Source organism: Mytilus galloprovincialis, chromosome 12 (genome assembly GCF_965363235.1).
Source record: "Mytilus galloprovincialis chromosome 12, xbMytGall1.hap1.1, whole genome shotgun sequence".
Lineage (NCBI taxonomy): Eukaryota > Metazoa > Mollusca > Bivalvia > Mytilida > Mytilidae > Mytilus > Mytilus galloprovincialis.
The window spans coordinates 14,657,754-14,676,519 of record NC_134849.1 but is presented as its reverse complement, the minus strand read 5'-3'; the positions used below and the strand labels follow the sequence as shown (position 1 = coordinate 14,676,519).

The 18,766-nt window shown below is 31.2% G+C and overlaps 1 protein-coding gene across 1 annotated transcript in view; it reads right to left on the bottom strand.

The window, feature by feature from the left end:
* Nucleotides 1–18,766, bottom strand: part of LOC143055372 (uncharacterized) — a 68,810-nt gene that overhangs the window by 15,124 nt on the left and 34,920 nt on the right. Inside the window, exons 6-10 of the mRNA XM_076228508.1 lie at nt 16,513–16,923; nt 15,779–15,921; nt 14,215–15,435; nt 10,813–10,887; nt 638–715 (exon numbers count right to left, since the gene is read on the bottom strand). Of these exons, the coding sequence (XP_076084623.1) occupies nt 638–715; nt 10,813–10,887; nt 14,215–15,435; nt 15,779–15,921; nt 16,513–16,923 (1,928 nt within the window). The remainder of the gene's footprint in view (nt 1–637; nt 716–10,812; nt 10,888–14,214; nt 15,436–15,778; nt 15,922–16,512; nt 16,924–18,766) is intronic.

Genomic DNA, 18,766 nt, shown 5'->3' with positions numbered 1-18,766 from the left:
TTTCTGCAAATGTGTTGGTTAGTTTAAGTAAACAATGACATCAAAAGCACTATTTTGTGTCAGAGTAGCGTTAACTTTACAAACGTTCTAAATTGGAGGGAGTAATTGATGGCCTGACACCTTCAAGAGTAGAAATTCAAAAATGTCAACAGAATCAAAAGGACCATCAAAAGAACGTTATTTATCTAAAACATCTAAAGATTTTTTAACACTTCCAAGAAAAGTTAAAAATTTTCAAATGTATTTAGCAATATTAAAGTAATTATTCATGATAAGTTTTTGATAGGATTAAGGAACGTGTTAAAAGGACTGAAAGATTAGCTGTGGAACACTAACTAGATACCGGGATACTTAGTAGAAACCTCCAACTGTTCAGAATCGGCGTTAAGCTGTTATGAGGTTCTGATATGAGTGTATACCATATGACTTTCAATAGAGAGCACTGACCTAAAACTGAATATATAATTTTATTGAAAAGAACTTTCATGAAGTATTTACGTCATACCACCATCACATTGTTGGATGTTTTGTCGGCCAGCACAATCAAAAACCACTTGGCTAGTGTTTCAAAAAGTTTTTTTTTTTACTATTAAGCAATTTATAATATTCAGATGTGCAAATTAGAATAGTTACATACCCCTTTCAAGCTGCCTGTTCTTGAGGACCCAGATGCGTTTGATGATACTCTCAAATCAGTTTTGACACGTACACGCACCTACAATTTGTCAAATTTGTCTTTTATTGTGGATGTAATATGAATTGTCAACCTGATGAAATTATTGTTTTTATTTCTAGGAGTTTGACAAACCAGAGATGACTGAAAATTAATGTATTGTCATATTTCATATTAAATTTAAGCTATACGGGGACACTGTAGATGTCTAACAAAACATGCCTGCCACATTTAACAGTGATGAAGAATAATCGGGTATTATTTAAGTTCAACAGGTTACTTCCAGAAATACAATTCATTGGTTATGATATTAGAACAACATGCATGTGTGCTATATAGAAGGGTAACATTCATTGTACAAATAACAATTACAATCTGTTATACAGTCAACCATATTTGTCTAGATATGATGATTCATCTCTTGTTCCAATTTCTGTAGTAAACGGCCTAGCCACAATTAGATGTGCATTTTGTGTTTCACATGAAATCAAAAATGAGTATCACCTCAGGGAAAAACTCTTTTGATATTTTGGTTCAAAAATGGTTTAAATTATGAAAAATTGCCATCGTTAGGCTAACACTGGAAGCATTTATATAATTACATGCAGTTTTGGGAAGAAATATTTAATATTTTTATTAAATAAATGGTGTTTAAAAACTGTATAATTTTCTTTAATGGTTGCCTTCAAGACATGGTCACCAGTGTCAGATTTTTGGTCAATGACAAAGACAACAAAATATGTTTAGAATTATTGAATATCAAACATTTTAATTGAAAAAAATGACAAGAACATGTTTAACTCACAGTTCTTTCAAACAACAGTAGCTTTCTTTGATCATTAATCTTATCTGATAAAACTGTATCTAAACTTATCTATAAATAACAAAACTTCCAAAAAAAACCTTTCTTTTGGAGTATCATGTGTATAGAACATTAAAATAACTTGATGCATATTCTTACAATAAACAATCAAACTTAGCAATACAATTTGTATGTTTCGTCTACAGACAAGACATTGTATTCATATTTAATGAAATGCATTATTAAAACCTAATTTTGATTTAGCTGAAAGTGTTCTCTTGAAAAAAAAACCAACATTTTATCAGGTTTATCTATCAAATGATGCTTAACTTCGATGAAAATGGAAACAAATACATTTTGATAATGTCTACGGACAAGACATTTTATTGATATTCAATTAAATGCTTTCAAAGATGATTGTTAAAGTTAAGATTAAAAGTTACCAATTAAATTTTAAGCTGTGTTTTTTAAATATTGGAAAATATAACCAGATGCTCCGCAGGGCGTAGCTTTATACGACCGCAGAGGTTGAACCCTGAACGGTTAGGGCAAGTATGGACACAACATTCAAGCTGGATTCAGCTCTAAATTTGGATTGTGATTAAATAGTTGACACAGCATAGGTTTCTGACACAGAATGAATGTGTTCTAATGAACTTAAAATTTTTGTTTCTCTTAGAGCAATTCACTATGCTGTTGAATATTAATCCTCTCAAAAAAATGTTTGAAGAAATTTTCTTTTTTATTTATGAAATTTCAAATGAGAAAAATTGAACCCAATTTTTTTAATCACATCCCCCTTTCCCTTATTCCAAAACTAATCTCAATTAAAATTTCTAATGGAGTTTGCAACAATAACTACTCATTTAAATACATCATAAAATATTAAGATGTAAAAAAACTGCTTGTTATCACTGAATGGTAAAGATTATTTTAATTTATCAGTTGGTAGTAAAAAGTGAATATACATTGTATATTGTATATAACAAAGATTTAAGTTGATTCTGGACAAAGAAAGATAACTCTAATTAAAAAAAAATTTGATATTTCACAATATTGTGCAATTAGATATTTCTTGCCATTGCGCAATACTGTGCAATTGAAAAGACTTGCTATATATATAGCTATTGCACAATACTTAATATAATAATTTTAGATCCTGATTTGGACCAACTTGAAAACTGGGCCCATAATAAAAAATCTAAGTACATTTTTGGATTCAGCATATCAAAGAACCTCAAGATTTCAATTTTTGTTAAAATCAGACTAAGTTTAATTTTGGACCCTTTGGACTTTAGTGTAGACCAATTTGAAAACAGGACCAAAAATGAAGAATCTACATACACAGTTAGATTTGGTATATCAAAGAACCCCATTTATTCAATTTTTGATGAAATCAAACAAAGTTTAATTTTGGACCCCGATTTGGACCAACTTGAAAACTGGGCCAATAATCAAGAATCTAAGTACATTTTTAGATTCAGCATATCAAAGAACCTAACTGATTCATTTTTTGTCAAAATCAAACTAAGTTTAATTTTTGACCCTTTGGACCTTAATGTAGACCAATTTGAAAACGGGACCAAAAGTTAAGAATCTACATACACAGTCATGACAGTTAGATTCAGCATATCAAAGAACCCCAATTATTCAGTTTTGATGAAATCAAACAAAAGTTTAATTTTGGACACTTTGGGCCCCTTATTATGTTGGGACCAAAACTCCCAAAATCAAACCCAACCTTTCTTTTATGGTCATAAACCTTGTGTTTAAATTTCATAGATTTCTATTTACTTATACTAACGTTATGGTGCGAAAACCAAGAAAAATGCTTATTTGGGTCCCTTTTTGGCCCCTAATTCCTAAACTGTTGGGACCTAAACTCCCAAAATCAATACCAACCGTTCTTTTGTGATCATAAACCTTGTGTCAAAATTTCATAGATTTCTATTAACTTAAACTAAAGTTATAGTGCGAAAACCAAGAAAATGCTTATTTGGGCCCTTTTTGGCCCCTAATTCCTAAAATGTTGGGACCGAAACTCCCAAAATCAATACCAACCTTCCTTTTGTGGTCATAAACCTTGTGTTAAAATTTCAGATTTCCATTCACTTTTACTAAAGTTAGAGTGCGAAAACTAAAAGTATTCGGACGACGGACGACGACGCCGACGCCAACGTGATAGCAATATACGACGAAAATTTTTTCAAAATTTGCGGTCGTATAAAAATGTACCCATAATTCTTTACATATTTCAATAATTTATTGATTAAGCCAAAATGAAGACACATTCTTTTGACTGAAATCCATATATCTGACTGTTTAAAACAATCAAACTATTATTAAAACTCAATTTTGACAAAGTTGAATGTGTTCTCTTGAAAAAATAACATACATTTTACCTATCAAATTAGGCTGAACTCAAGGAAATTGGATACAAATATATTGTGGTAATGTCTACGGACAAGACAATTTCAGTTAAAAAAAAATTTGTTAGAATTAATTGCGACTATATTTATGTTGAAAATACTGAGTTTTAATTTGAATAGATAACTTTCATCACCTATAAATAAGATTTAAGTTCTAAAGCAGACAAATAATTGAATTAAATACTTGTTATGCACAAGTGTCTTGTCCGTAGACACTTCCTCATCAGCTGTTAATACTGAAATGCAAAAGATTAAGTTAGAGAGAGAAATACTTTTTCTTCATTCAGTTTATCATTTAAGGTATGCAGCAACTGGAATAAAACAATATTGAGGTAAAATAAGGTATGCTTTTTATGACTGATAATCTGACACTTTTTAAAATCCATTCCTGTAAAGTAATTTTACACAAATTGAGAACACTTAATTACCATTTATTTATTTAAAATAAGATATATCTCAGTTTACACAACACATATGACTAATTAAGACCCATAAAGTCAAGCAATATTGATAAAAAGACATGTCTATGGACAAGACATGTGTCTACGGACAAGGCATTCTGACATATTTTTGAATTTTTTCCTCTATTTATAGATGGTAGAAAAAAATGTGAGTAGTGTTTTCAAATTTACAAAAGAACAGGAACTTAGCAATGCAACATAAATGTAATTATGCTTCCAGTTTACTAGGGAATGCATGTCTAAGGACAAGACATTTTTTCACTTTATTTGTATATCCAACTTTGATGGCATAAATCTCCAGCTAGGGTACTGCAATTTTGATAAATGAGGTAGTTTTTGATAATGTATATACTAGAAGATAAAACAAAACACATAATAGCATAAATTTGATTTATTTTTCTCTTTTATCACTACACTGAGCAAGCTAAAAACAAAAGTACAAAATTTCATAACAAACACATAGTATTCAACTTTTTATCATAACTTTGTATAACCACTGAAGATTTTTTGTTGCAACAACCAGTAAAAGAAAGATGAATAAATTGTCTATTACAGTGAACCAATAATGTAGTTCAAATTAAGTTCACTTATTAACTATCAATTGATAAAAACAGCGAAATTTTGAATGAAATAACGTAACGTGAAATTTTGGCCATTTTCAGCGTGTATTTTAGTGTTTTTTTTTTTCAAAACGGTAACACCTATACATGATATTTGATATTCATTGTGAAACCCTATTCCCTTCTTCAGTTCAAAGATGTATTACTTATGTAAAGTTTATCTTCTTGTCTTTACAAGCCTATAACATAGACCCAATATGAAATGCACATCTGATCTTGGCTAGGCCGATAGTTCCCTGGAAAGAACATTTTGTTCCATAAGGTTGGACGAACAGAGGAACAAACCGGATGGACAAACGGACCCACAGACCAAACCACATATTGCCCTTAAGTGGGGCATACACAAACATTCAGATAGATACTGTAAATTTAGAAATTATTGCGTGCATATATTAATGCGAGTTAAATTGTGAATGATTTAACGAAAATCTACACAGGGTAAATTTATTTTGTAAGTATTAAATATCAACTACGCGTTCTTATTATACTTGGACGTTATATCTTTTGCATCATAAATAAAATGCTCGCAATTAATTCCAAATTTACAGTGTATAAACACAATAAATTTATTCAATAAAAAATTCTTAAGGGGTCCACGGAACCCAGTGTCTCGCCTACTTTTGCTGTTAATCGCAGACTCAACAAAAATGAGGAAAAATATCAATAAAAATTTCCCTCTCGATACTGTCTTTTGATTGAAAGAAACTTCCAAGTTTGGTAAAAAAATCCAGGATAGTTTATGAATCTAATAAATGTTTTATAAACTTTAACTGCAGACTGTATGTAATGTTAACTGGAAGAAAAACTAAGTCCATTTATAAGTAAAATACGGAAAAACTGATTTTTTTTTACAAAATTTACTTCTGAATAATATCTTATGATCAGAAACAAGCTTTTGTCTAAGTTTGGAAGAAATCCAGGATAGTTTAAGAACATTAAAAAAATTTTAAAAACTTAAACCACAGAGTGAATGTTTTGTTTCTGGCAAAAAAACTAAGTCCATTTATAAGTAAAATACGGAAAAGTGGAAATTTATTTTTACAAAATTTTCTTCTTGATACTATCTTATGATCATAAACAAGCTTCTGTCCACGTTTGGTACAAATCAAGGAAAGTTTATGAAAGTTATTAAAATTTTAAAAACTTTAACCACAGAGTGAATGTTATGTTTCATCGCAGAAAAACTAAGTCCATTTATAAGTAAAATAAGGAAAAAATGGAATTTTATTTTTACAAAATTTACTTCATCTGGATACTTTCTTATGATCATAAACAAGCTTCTGTCCAAGTTTGGTAGACATTCAGTATAGTTTAAGAAAGTTATTACTGTAAAATTTCCCTTTGGACCTTAATGTAGACCAATTTGAAAACGGGACCAAAAGTTAAGAATCTACATACACAGTCATGACAGTTAGATTCAGCATATCAAAGAACCCCAATTATTCAGTTTTGATGAAATCAAACAAAAGTTTAATTTTGGACACTTTGGGCCCCTTATTATGTTGGGACCAAAACTCCCAAAATCAAACCCAACCTTTCTTTTATGGTCATAAACCTTGTGTTTAAATTTCATAGATTTCTATTTACTTATACTAACGTTATGGTGCGAAAACCAAGAAAAATGCTTATTTGGGTCCCTTTTTGGCCCCTAATTCCTAAACTGTTGGGACCTAAACTCCCAAAATCAATACCAACCGTTCTTTTGTGATCATAAACCTTGTGTCAAAATTTCATAGATTTCTATTAACTTAAACTAAAGTTATAGTGCGAAAACCAAGAAAATGCTTATTTGGGCCCTTTTTGGCCCCTAATTCCTAAAATGTTGGGACCGAAACTCCCAAAATCAATACCAACCTTCCTTTTGTGGTCATAAACCTTGTGTTAAAATTTCAGATTTCCATTCACTTTTACTAAAGTTAGAGTGCGAAAACTAAAAGTATTCGGACGACGGACGACGACGCCGACGCCAACGTGATAGCAATATACGACGAAAATTTTTTCAAAATTTGCGGTCGTATAAAAATGTACCCATAATTCTTTACATATTTCAATAATTTATTGATTAAGCCAAAATGAAGACACATTCTTTTGACTGAAATCCATATATCTGACTGTTTAAAACAATCAAACTATTATTAAAACTCAATTTTGACAAAGTTGAATGTGTTCTCTTGAAAAAATAACATACATTTTACCTATCAAATTAGGCTGAACTCAAGGAAATTGGATACAAATATATTGTGGTAATGTCTACGGACAAGACAATTTCAGTTAAAAAAAAATTTGTTAGAATTAATTGCGACTATATTTATGTTGAAAATACTGAGTTTTAATTTGAATAGATAACTTTCATCACCTATAAATAAGATTTAAGTTCTAAAGCAGACAAATAATTGAATTAAATACTTGTTATGCACAAGTGTCTTGTCCGTAGACACTTCCTCATCAGCTGTTAATACTGAAATGCAAAAGATTAAGTTAGAGAGAGAAATACTTTTTCTTCATTCAGTTTATCATTTAAGGTATGCAGCAACTGGAATAAAACAATATTGAGGTAAAATAAGGTATGCTTTTTATGACTGATAATCTGACACTTTTTAAAATCCATTCCTGTAAAGTAATTTTACACAAATTGAGAACACTTAATTACCATTTATTTATTTAAAATAAGATATATCTCAGTTTACACAACACATATGACTAATTAAGACCCATAAAGTCAAGCAATATTGATAAAAAGACATGTCTATGGACAAGACATGTGTCTACGGACAAGGCATTCTGACATATTTTTGAATTTTTTCCTCTATTTATAGATGGTAGAAAAAAATGTGAGTAGTGTTTTCAAATTTACAAAAGAACAGGAACTTAGCAATGCAACATAAATGTAATTATGCTTCCAGTTTACTAGGGAATGCATGTCTAAGGACAAGACATTTTTTCACTTTATTTGTATATCCAACTTTGATGGCATAAATCTCCAGCTAGGGTACTGCAATTTTGATAAATGAGGTAGTTTTTGATAATGTATATACTAGAAGATAAAACAAAACACATAATAGCATAAATTTGATTTATTTTTCTCTTTTATCACTACACTGAGCAAGCTAAAAACAAAAGTACAAAATTTCATAACAAACACATAGTATTCAACTTTTTATCATAACTTTGTATAACCACTGAAGATTTTTTGTTGCAACAACCAGTAAAAGAAAGATGAATAAATTGTCTATTACAGTGAACCAATAATGTAGTTCAAATTAAGTTCACTTATTAACTATCAATTGATAAAAACAGCGAAATTTTGAATGAAATAACGTAACGTGAAATTTTGGCCATTTTCAGCGTGTATTTTAGTGTTTTTTTTTTTCAAAACGGTAACACCTATACATGATATTTGATATTCATTGTGAAACCCTATTCCCTTCTTCAGTTCAAAGATGTATTACTTATGTAAAGTTTATCTTCTTGTCTTTACAAGCCTATAACATAGACCCAATATGAAATGCACATCTGATCTTGGCTAGGCCGATAGTTCCCTGGAAAGAACATTTTGTTCCATAAGGTTGGACGAACAGAGGAACAAACCGGATGGACAAACGGACCCACAGACCAAACCACATATTGCCCTTAAGTGGGGCATACACAAACATTCAGATAGATACTGTAAATTTAGAAATTATTGCGTGCATATATTAATGCGAGTTAAATTGTGAATGATTTAACGAAAATCTACACAGGGTAAATTTATTTTGTAAGTATTAAATATCAACTACGCGTTCTTATTATACTTGGACGTTATATCTTTTGCATCATAAATAAAATGCTCGCAATTAATTCCAAATTTACAGTGTATAAACACAATAAATTTATTCAATAAAAAATTCTTAAGGGGTCCACGGAACCCAGTGTCTCGCCTACTTTTGCTGTTAATCGCAGACTCAACAAAAATGAGGAAAAATATCAATAAAAATTTCCCTCTCGATACTGTCTTTTGATTGAAAGAAACTTCCAAGTTTGGTAAAAAAATCCAGGATAGTTTATGAATCTAATAAATGTTTTATAAACTTTAACTGCAGACTGTATGTAATGTTAACTGGAAGAAAAACTAAGTCCATTTATAAGTAAAATACGGAAAAACTGATTTTTTTTTACAAAATTTACTTCTGAATAATATCTTATGATCAGAAACAAGCTTTTGTCTAAGTTTGGAAGAAATCCAGGATAGTTTAAGAACATTAAAAAATTTTTAAAAACTTAAACCACAGAGTGAATGTTTTGTTTCTGGCAAAAAAACTAAGTCCATTTATAAGTAAAATACGGAAAAGTGGAAATTTATTTTTACAAAATTTTCTTCTTGATACTATCTTATGATCATAAACAAGCTTCTGTCCACGTTTGGTACAAATCAAGGAAAGTTTATGAAAGTTATTAAAATTTTAAAAACTTTAACCACAGAGTGAATGTTATGTTTCATCGCAGAAAAACTAAGTCCATTTATAAGTAAAATAAGGAAAAAATGGAATTTTATTTTTACAAAATTTACTTCATCTGGATACTTTCTTATGATCATAAACAAGCTTCTGTCCAAGTTTGGTAGACATTCAGTATAGTTTAAGAAAGTTATTACTGTAAAATTTCAAAATTTTTAACCACAGAGTGAATATTTGTGGTCGCCGCCGACGACGACGGAATGTAGGATCGCTTAGTCTCGCTTTGTCGACTAAAGTCGAAGGCTTGACAAAAATGGTTGAATAAAAAAATCGAATCTTTTTAATTTAAACTGCTATTAAAAAGGGTAAAATATAAATAAGTTTGCCAATGACATTATCTCTCATCATTTATATGTGTCAACGAATTAGTTTGGGATATTTGATAAATACATTGTCTTATCTAAATGTTAAACCAAAATCAAAAGTCATAACAGTACTTAGACATCTTACTACAGAGATGTGCATCTTTTTTATTTCTTTTTATCCTACGATTAACCTTTTTGTTTCTATTTTTGTTTTAAATAATGAAAGCAACAACAATGTTTGTGTGTTCATAATTATAGTGAGTAATCTAGTTAGTCTTTGTTAATATTTTCCAATAAACTATTTCACCAACAGTGATAAATTTATTAGTACATGTATTAATAAATTTTGAAATTATTATGAAACTAAGGTTACAACTCTCTAAGGCAAAGTTGGCTTTAGATGAATTTGGCAATTTATTTTAGGTATTTTTGACATATAGCTATTCAACGATTTTCGGTACTTACTATCTTCGGATTTCAAATGTTTGGCTTTGAGCGTTCCTGATGAACTTGATGAAGGTAAATCCAGACAAGCGCTTCGGACACAAGAAATTATTAAACGTGTTGTTTTCAATTTTTTACTATTTATTACATTGGTTGCAATAAATTACATTGATTTCCTAGTTAGATAAATACCGATAATTTCACATGTGAAATAAACGTGGTTATTCATACAACAATAGGCATTGTCAAAATGTCAATAACGGCGGATCAAAACAAATTCTGAATACGTAGAAAAAAGATATAATTCCTTACATGTTTTACATTAATTTCTTTAAAAAAAAAGACATTTGCCAATGTAATAAAAAGAATAACTAATTAAAGAATTCAAATATCGAAAAATATTCAACTCCTGACCGAACAAAACTGATAAATTAACTCATGTGCTACTCGCATTTGTGAATTAATGTGTTGTTCGGTCACTCGTTGAATATTTTTCTCTATTTGAGCTCTTCGATTAGTTATTTTATAAAGATTCGCAAAACAAGGTTCGGTTACGTTGTCAAATTTTTAGCATATGCTCCTTACCTTTGTGATTGAATTCTCATTATTCCCGTCTTTAGAAGAATTAGAATCGGAATCATCTTTGGTAGCCTCGGACAACTTAAATAATAAATAAAAGAAAAATGTGTCTGAGAACCCAAATGCCCGCGCTCAATCTTTGCAATTTTAAAAGTTAACCAGATGCTCCGCAGGGCGCAGCTTTATACGACCGCAGAGGTTGAACCCTGAACGGTTGGGGCAAGTATGGACACAACATTCAAGCTGGATTCAGCTCTAAATTTTGATTGTGATTAAAAAGTTGACACAGCATAGGTTTCTGACACAGAATGAATGTGGTCTAATGAACTTAAAATTTTTGTTTTGCCTTTGAGCAATTCACTGTGCTGTTGAATATTAATCCTCTCAAAAAAATGTTTGAAGAAATTTTCTTTTTATTTATGAAATCTGAAATGAGAAAAATTGACCCCCCCCCCCGCAATTTTTGTTTTCACATCCCCCTTTCCCTTATTCCAAAACTGATCTCAATTCGAATTTCCAATGGAGTTTGCAACAATAACTACTCCTTTAAATACATCATAAAATATAAAAATGTAAAAAAGTGCTTGTTATCACTGAATGGTAAAGATTGTTTTAATTTATCAGTTGGTAGTAAAAGTGAATATACATTGTATATTGTATAAACCAATGATTTAAGTTGATTCAACTACTATTCTGGAAAAAGAAAATTAACTCCACTTGAAAATTTCTTGCTATTGCACAATATTGTGCAATTAGATATTTATTGCTTTTGCGCAATACTGTGCAATTAAAAATACTTGCTATTGCACAATACTGTGCAATTGAAGATTTCTTGCTATTGCGCAATACTATGCAATGGAAAATTTCTTGCTATTGCACAATACTGTGCAATTGAAGATTTCTTGCTATTGCTGAATACTGTGCAATTGAAAATTTCTTGCTATTACACAATACTTAATATAATAATTTTGGATCCTGAATTGGACCAACTTGAAAACTGGGCCCATAATCAACAATCTAAGTACATGTTTAGATTCAGCATATCAAAGAAGCCCAAGAATTCAATTTTTGTTAAAATCAAACTTAGTTTAATTTTGGACCCTTTGGACTTTAATGTAGACCAATTTGAAAACGGGACCAAAAATTAAGAATCTACATACATATTTAGATTTGGCATATCAAAGAACCCCAATTATTTAATTTTTGATGAAATCAAACAAAGTTTAATTTTGGACCCCGATTTGGACCAACTTGAAAACTGGGCCAATAATAAAAAATCTAAGTACATTTTAAAATTCAGCATATCAAAGAACCCCAAGGATTCATTTTTTGTGAAAATCAAATTAAGTTTAATTTTGGACCCTTTGGACCTTAATGTAGACCAATTTAAAAACGGGACCAAAAATTAAGAATCTACGTACACAGTTAGATTTGGCATATCAAAGAACCCCAATTATTCAATTTTTGATGAAATCAAACAAAGTTTAATTTTGGACCCTTTGGGCCCCTTATTCCTAAACTGTTGGGACCAAAACTCCAAAAATCTATCCCAACCTTCCTTTTATGGTCAGAAACCTTGTGCTAAAACTTAATAGATTTTTATTTACTTATAATAAAGTTATGGTGCGAAAACCAAGAAAAATGCTTATTTGGGCCCCTTTTCGGCCCCTTATTCCTAAACTGTTCGGACCTCAACTCCCAAAATCAATCCCAATCTATCTGTTGTGGTTATAGACCTTGTGTTTAAATTTCATTGATTTCTATTTTCTTATACTAAAGTTATTGTGCAAAAACCAAGAATAATGCTTATTTGGGCCTTTTTTGGCCCCTGATTCCTAAACTGTTGGAACCAAAACTCCCAAAATCAATCCCAACCTTCCTTTTGTAGTCATAAACCTTGTGTCAAAATTTCATAGATTTCTATTTACTTAAACTTAAAGTTATGGTGCGAAAACCAAGAAAATGCTTATTTGGGCCCTTTTTGGCCCCTAATTCCTTAACTGTTGGGACCAAAACTCACCAAATCAATCTCAACCTTTCTTTTGTGGTCATAAACCTTGTGTTAAAATTTCATAGATTTTTATTTAATTTTACCAAAGTTAGAGTGCGAAAACTAAAAGTATTCGGACGACGACGAAGACGACGACGCCAACGTGATACCAATATACGACCAAAATAATGTTCAATTTTTGCGGTCTTAAAAAATAGGCCAACACTCTAGAATGGTAAAGAAGTCACTGCTTATATTCAAACTCTGTATGCTAGTTTTGGTTCTTAGTCTCTGTTAGTTAATTGGATGTTGTATGACGAAAATTGAAGTTAGTGTGCAGAAACGAAAATCAAAATACCACAGGGCACAACTCTATTATGAACGGTAAATTTACTCATTGCTTAAATTCGAAATCTGTCCGGGGTTCATAAAACTTGCATAAATGATTGCGGAAACAAAAATGTGATGGACAGACATACCAACAGACAGACTGAAGGACAGTCAAAGGTAGTATGTTATGCTCCCGTTTGACACAACAGCGCCATCAAAACTGTTTATCATTCTTACTAAAAATATCTTCATGTTTTATAATATTTTGGTGCTTATATGTAAAGAAATTTTGCCATGCATCCTTTTAGAGGTGTTTGTCTTCTATTGTATGGCCCTTTCTGAATGAGTCAGGTTTTGCTGGTTGGTGTACATGTATATCATGTTTTAGGGAATTTCGTTTATCCCTTTCTATTTATATACTTTATGAAGACATGAAGAAGATACTTAGATGTCAAGGGGTCAAGAAGTAAAAAAAAAAAAAAAACACAAACAAAAACCAGACAATTCCATGGCACAAACACAATAATATACGCCGCGGGCACAAATTGATAGAAATCGAAACCTGGACAGTTATTGCAAATATGGGAACTTCATTCCAGCAAGGCGAAGCTGTAATTTGTATGAAACTTTGTATTAAATGAATTAATGATTTTTAGTATTATAGTCATTTTTAGTATTCTTGTGATTAATTATACTAATGTGATTTTTTAATAGAGTGTCCTTATGTCGCATGTTTTTCTTTGTCGCAAAGTTGTTTTAAATGAGGCCATAATCAAGATAATAACACAATGTTGACTACTTTACACCGGTTTTTGACATTTTAACCTATTATGTCTGTTGGTTTTGCTAACTTATCAATATCAATATAATGGACTGTCGCATTTAATTATTATTGAAAACGATTGAGCATATTACCGGTTGATAAATTGCTGAATTTTGCATAGATATGTTGCCCACTAAGATTCGCATGGAGAAAATAACTAGGAAATGTACATTGCGGAGAGTAAGCGTTGTCTCATTGACAATCATACCACATCTTCTTTTTTAATATATTTGCAATATTCATGATATTAGAATATATCACTTACGCATAGTTCTGTATTTTGTACTTCTAACCATTCATCATTGAACCTGTGTGCTGCTTTACATGTGTCACAGTAATATTCTGCAAATTTCTCCTCACTAAAGTAATTTGATCCTGTAACAGACTCTGGCTCTGTAAGGCCGCATTCCAATTTTTTCTCAATGATCACATTTGACATCTTGAATCGCAAACTTATAATTTTGTTAATTTCATCCGTCACATAGTCAGCAACATAACTATACAATCCTGCTTTAACTTCTTTCCCAAATTCTAAAACCTGAATTTGAATGATATTTTGGCATGTCATAACAAGCAATTTTCTCATTTTGTTCTTCTGTAACTCAAAAACCACAGTGCTTCTGAAAAGTGCAATTTGCTTTTTCTTCTGTTTAAGGACACCCACTTCTGCAATATCATACTTTCGGCATAGTGAAGCAGTTAAATGGTTTTTTAGATGTGGTGGGAGAAAGCTAAATTTAAAACATAACCAAATGGATTTTTGACAGTTCTTTGTTGTTACATTAAACATTTCATAAATGTCAGACTCTGGTTCTTCTTTAATCATACAGGGTACATAATAGCAAGTTTGTAAATCCGGCAGATGTGTCTCTGATATGTTTGGATGTATTAGAATGTCAAATTTCTCCATAACATTCAGGATATGGTCCTTGTGTTTGTACAATGACTTATGTTCTTTTTGGAATATATCTTCTAAAACTTCTCTGTGTAATTTCCCTCTGCAGTGAAATTCCTCCCATCGTTTCTGGTTCTTGATGCTAACATTACGAAATTTCTTTGCGCTAACTATACACTTAAAGGCATTCGACAACCATAGGGTATCTAAAATAATATAATCTGGAAGATCCTCAAAGTATACTAAAGCTCTAATATCATGATGATATTTCAAGTATAATATAAGTTCCTCGTCATTCAATGGCTTTGGAGTTTCAGTACTGATTTGCTTAAGTTCAATAAAGGCAATAATGGGTTTCACTTTTTTCTTCTCATGAAGACTTTTTTCCAACTGAATAAATTTTAAAGGATAATCTTTATTCCATGTTCTTAATGTTCTAGCTATCTTTAAGATTTCTTGTCGTATTGACTGAAAAACACTGCTGTCATCTTGTGTATTCGAAATGACAACGTCATCCCGTATATGTCTGCGCTCATCTTCTGTTATATTTTCAGTATATGTTAAAATACTTTTTTTACAAACTTCTAGAATCTAAAAAAAGGAAATACAAAATGCCTTTGTTTTTGAATAACTTTGAAAACATGAAACACGTAATATTCAAATGCTTGAAAAATGTTAAAACTTTTTATAATTACATAATATGATAAGCATATCATTACAACAGTATCTTATTATAGTAAACAACACTAAAATTTCTAGTTGGCTTTGAACACAGGGTAAACACTGTAAGAATTCCTCACTTTAAACTGTTTTGTTAAAGTCTGATGAGACTTATATTTACTTGATATTTTAAAAGGCGTAAGTGAAAGGGGTTTTGGATTCAACTAGGTCCTGATAACTGGGCAATATGAAATATAGAAATCATGTTCTATACCTCTCCTGGTTGTGAGGTCATAGCATCTTTCCAAGTCCCAACAACAACTACTGGTGGATCAAGATACTCTTGCGTTCTAATGATATCGTCACTTTCCATTTTACAGTAGCAATGTATTGAGTCCATCCATAAGCAGAATAAATCTACAAAGTCAATGGTACTCTTATTTTGCATATTTTTAATAATTAAATTAAATGTTATGAATGTTTCATGTTTGAACCACATGAACAAACGACTAAACATCAGATTCCTGACTTAGGACAGGTGCAAACTAATGCAGAGGGTTTACACATTTTAAAAGGTACTAACCCTTATCTGAAACAATAGTATGATATCACAACATAGAAGAGGAAAGGTTTATGTTGTAAATAGTATAAATGATCTGTATTACTGTACATATTTTGTTCTTAATCTTATAGAATGCTAATGTACATTGTGTTTATAGCTGATGGCAATCGTCGATGACATCAAATAAATAAATAAATAATATATGTGCTGTCAGGGTTAGCTGCTAACCAAATATAGCGTTTTGTCATGTTATAAAATGATTTATGTTCGCTTGAAGTATTGAATTAAGTAATCGCAGATCATGTCCAAACTCAGCATGTTCTCTTCAGAAGCTGTGCTGCGGCAGATTCTGGATGTCTGTCTTATCAAAGCCTACTAGTATACTATCAAAAAAATTGCCTTTCTATTACTTTATTACGTTATTATTGATTTATGCTAAATATTACCTTGTGCTTCTTTGTCGTTGGCTTCACTGAGGTTTGCTACAACAAGATAAATTGCATCTGGAGATAAAAAGGTTTGATGTGTGTGATAGAATTCTTCATCTCCAGCAAAATCCCAAAACAATAATGTGGCATACTCCTCTTTGTCATGAAAATTAACATCAGATTTAAGCATTTTTTCAAGATCCTTTTCTGTTTGTTCAAATAATTGGTCTTGTCGCTGTGTGCTTTCTGAAGGATTAACTTGAAATTCAGCGGTTACGTGATGTTTTCTTATTTCAGGCTGCTGAGATGATGTCTCTGGTTCCGTTGATTCATCCATACGTCCATTCAAATCTGTTGTGATGGATGCTTTAATTATTTCTCTGTATTGTCTTAACAGTCCTGCCTGAATTTTGGATTCTTCATTGCTTCCTATTATGAGAGAATGTAAACAATTACAATAAACTTATCATTGATACCAGGCTTAAATATTTGTGCATCAGACACAGGTTTCGTTTTCAAAAGACTCATCAGTGACGCTTGAAAAGCACATAAAAGAATGAGAAGATATGTAATAGATATTTAGTAAAACAAAGTTTACAATACGCAATTACTAGTTGTACAATATAACTCCTCCATAATTTAAACTGAATCATTAATTATACAAATATGCACATGAAGAGTATTCAAAATTGAAAAAATGGATTTTTTTGCTCGCAAATATACAATGTATTTCTTTTTAAGACAGGTCGAAAAAACTATTTTTCTTTCAATTTTAGCATTACAGTAACATATAGTGGCAGCTGAGGGTGAAACAAACATATTTTTTTTCTCAGGGTCAAAAACAAATTATTTTTTTCTCTAAAAACTAGAAACAAACTTTATTTTTCAAAATATTCATAGCCCCCCCCACCCCCCCCCCCCATGCGAAAATCAAATGGTTGCTGCCTAATGTAATTCAAATAGTCAATGGCGGTCACTAACCTACATAAAAACATAAGATACCACAATTGACAGTACGATCTCATCAGACTCACTAAACGAGCCCCTGTGTACCAGGGCAGACATCTACCTTATCAGTGGCGTACTTAAGGGATGGTTCTTTTTTTTTTTGGGACAATCATAGCATTTGAATAGGGACATATAGTTGGATCCCCCCTTTATCCTGGGTTGGGAACCGCCTCTTTTGAAACGGCTGGATCCGCCCTTGCTTAGAATGAGGAATATGGATTTAAACTAATTTAAGAAAATATTTGCAATAGAAAAAATAAAAAAAAAGGATTTAACTCAAATTTTGTAATTTCTTGTAGAATTCATGTAAGACATTTATTGGTCCTGAACTAAGGACATTCTCTGGATATTCACAGGATATACCAGGATTATCCCAGGGCCAACTCAATGCAAGCAAATCTGTATATCCTGACATCAGGATAATTTCCTGAGACCAGGACCTGAGAATCCTGAGCACAGGATTATCACATTATTTTCTACTAGGAAATTTATGGTCTGGATGGTCCCTGGATATCCCTGGAATATCCTTGTTCCAATACCGTCCATGTTTAAACCTATCTCAGGGTCAGGATATCTCAAGATTGCCCTGTGATTTTTCTCAAGATTATCCTGAGATATCCTGGGGAAATCTTGTGATATCCTGCACCATTTTCGCAAGGGTCAGAAGCCATAAGGTGAGGTATATTCTCATACATTTCGTTAACTCAAAATATAAAGTGGAGACCAATCGACTCAGAAATTAACAAATTTGGTTATTTCATACTATTCTGTTCAAAGGAAAATAACTTAATATAAAAATAAATAAATATAACTGAAAGGTCTACAAATCAACAACAAGAAAAACTTAAATCGTGATAATAAAACTTGACCTTCATTTAGTCACAGAAAACAACATATCATAATTTGAAACCAGATGCTCTGCAGGGTGCAGCTTTATACGACCGCAGAGGACGAACCCTGAACAGTTGGGGCTAGTATGGACACAACATTCAAACTGGATACAGCTCTGAAATTTGGATTGTGATTAAAAAGTTGACACAGCATAGGTTTCTGACACAGAATGAATGTGGTCTAATAAACTTAAAATGTTTTTTTTTGCTTTTGAGCAATTCACTATGCTGTTTGTTGAATTTTAATTCTTTGATATTTTAAGAAATTTTCTTTTTCATTTCTGAAATCTGAAATAATAAAAATTGAACCCCACCATTTTTTTTTCACCTCTTCCTTTCCCTTATTCCAAAAATGATCTCAATTCAAATATCTA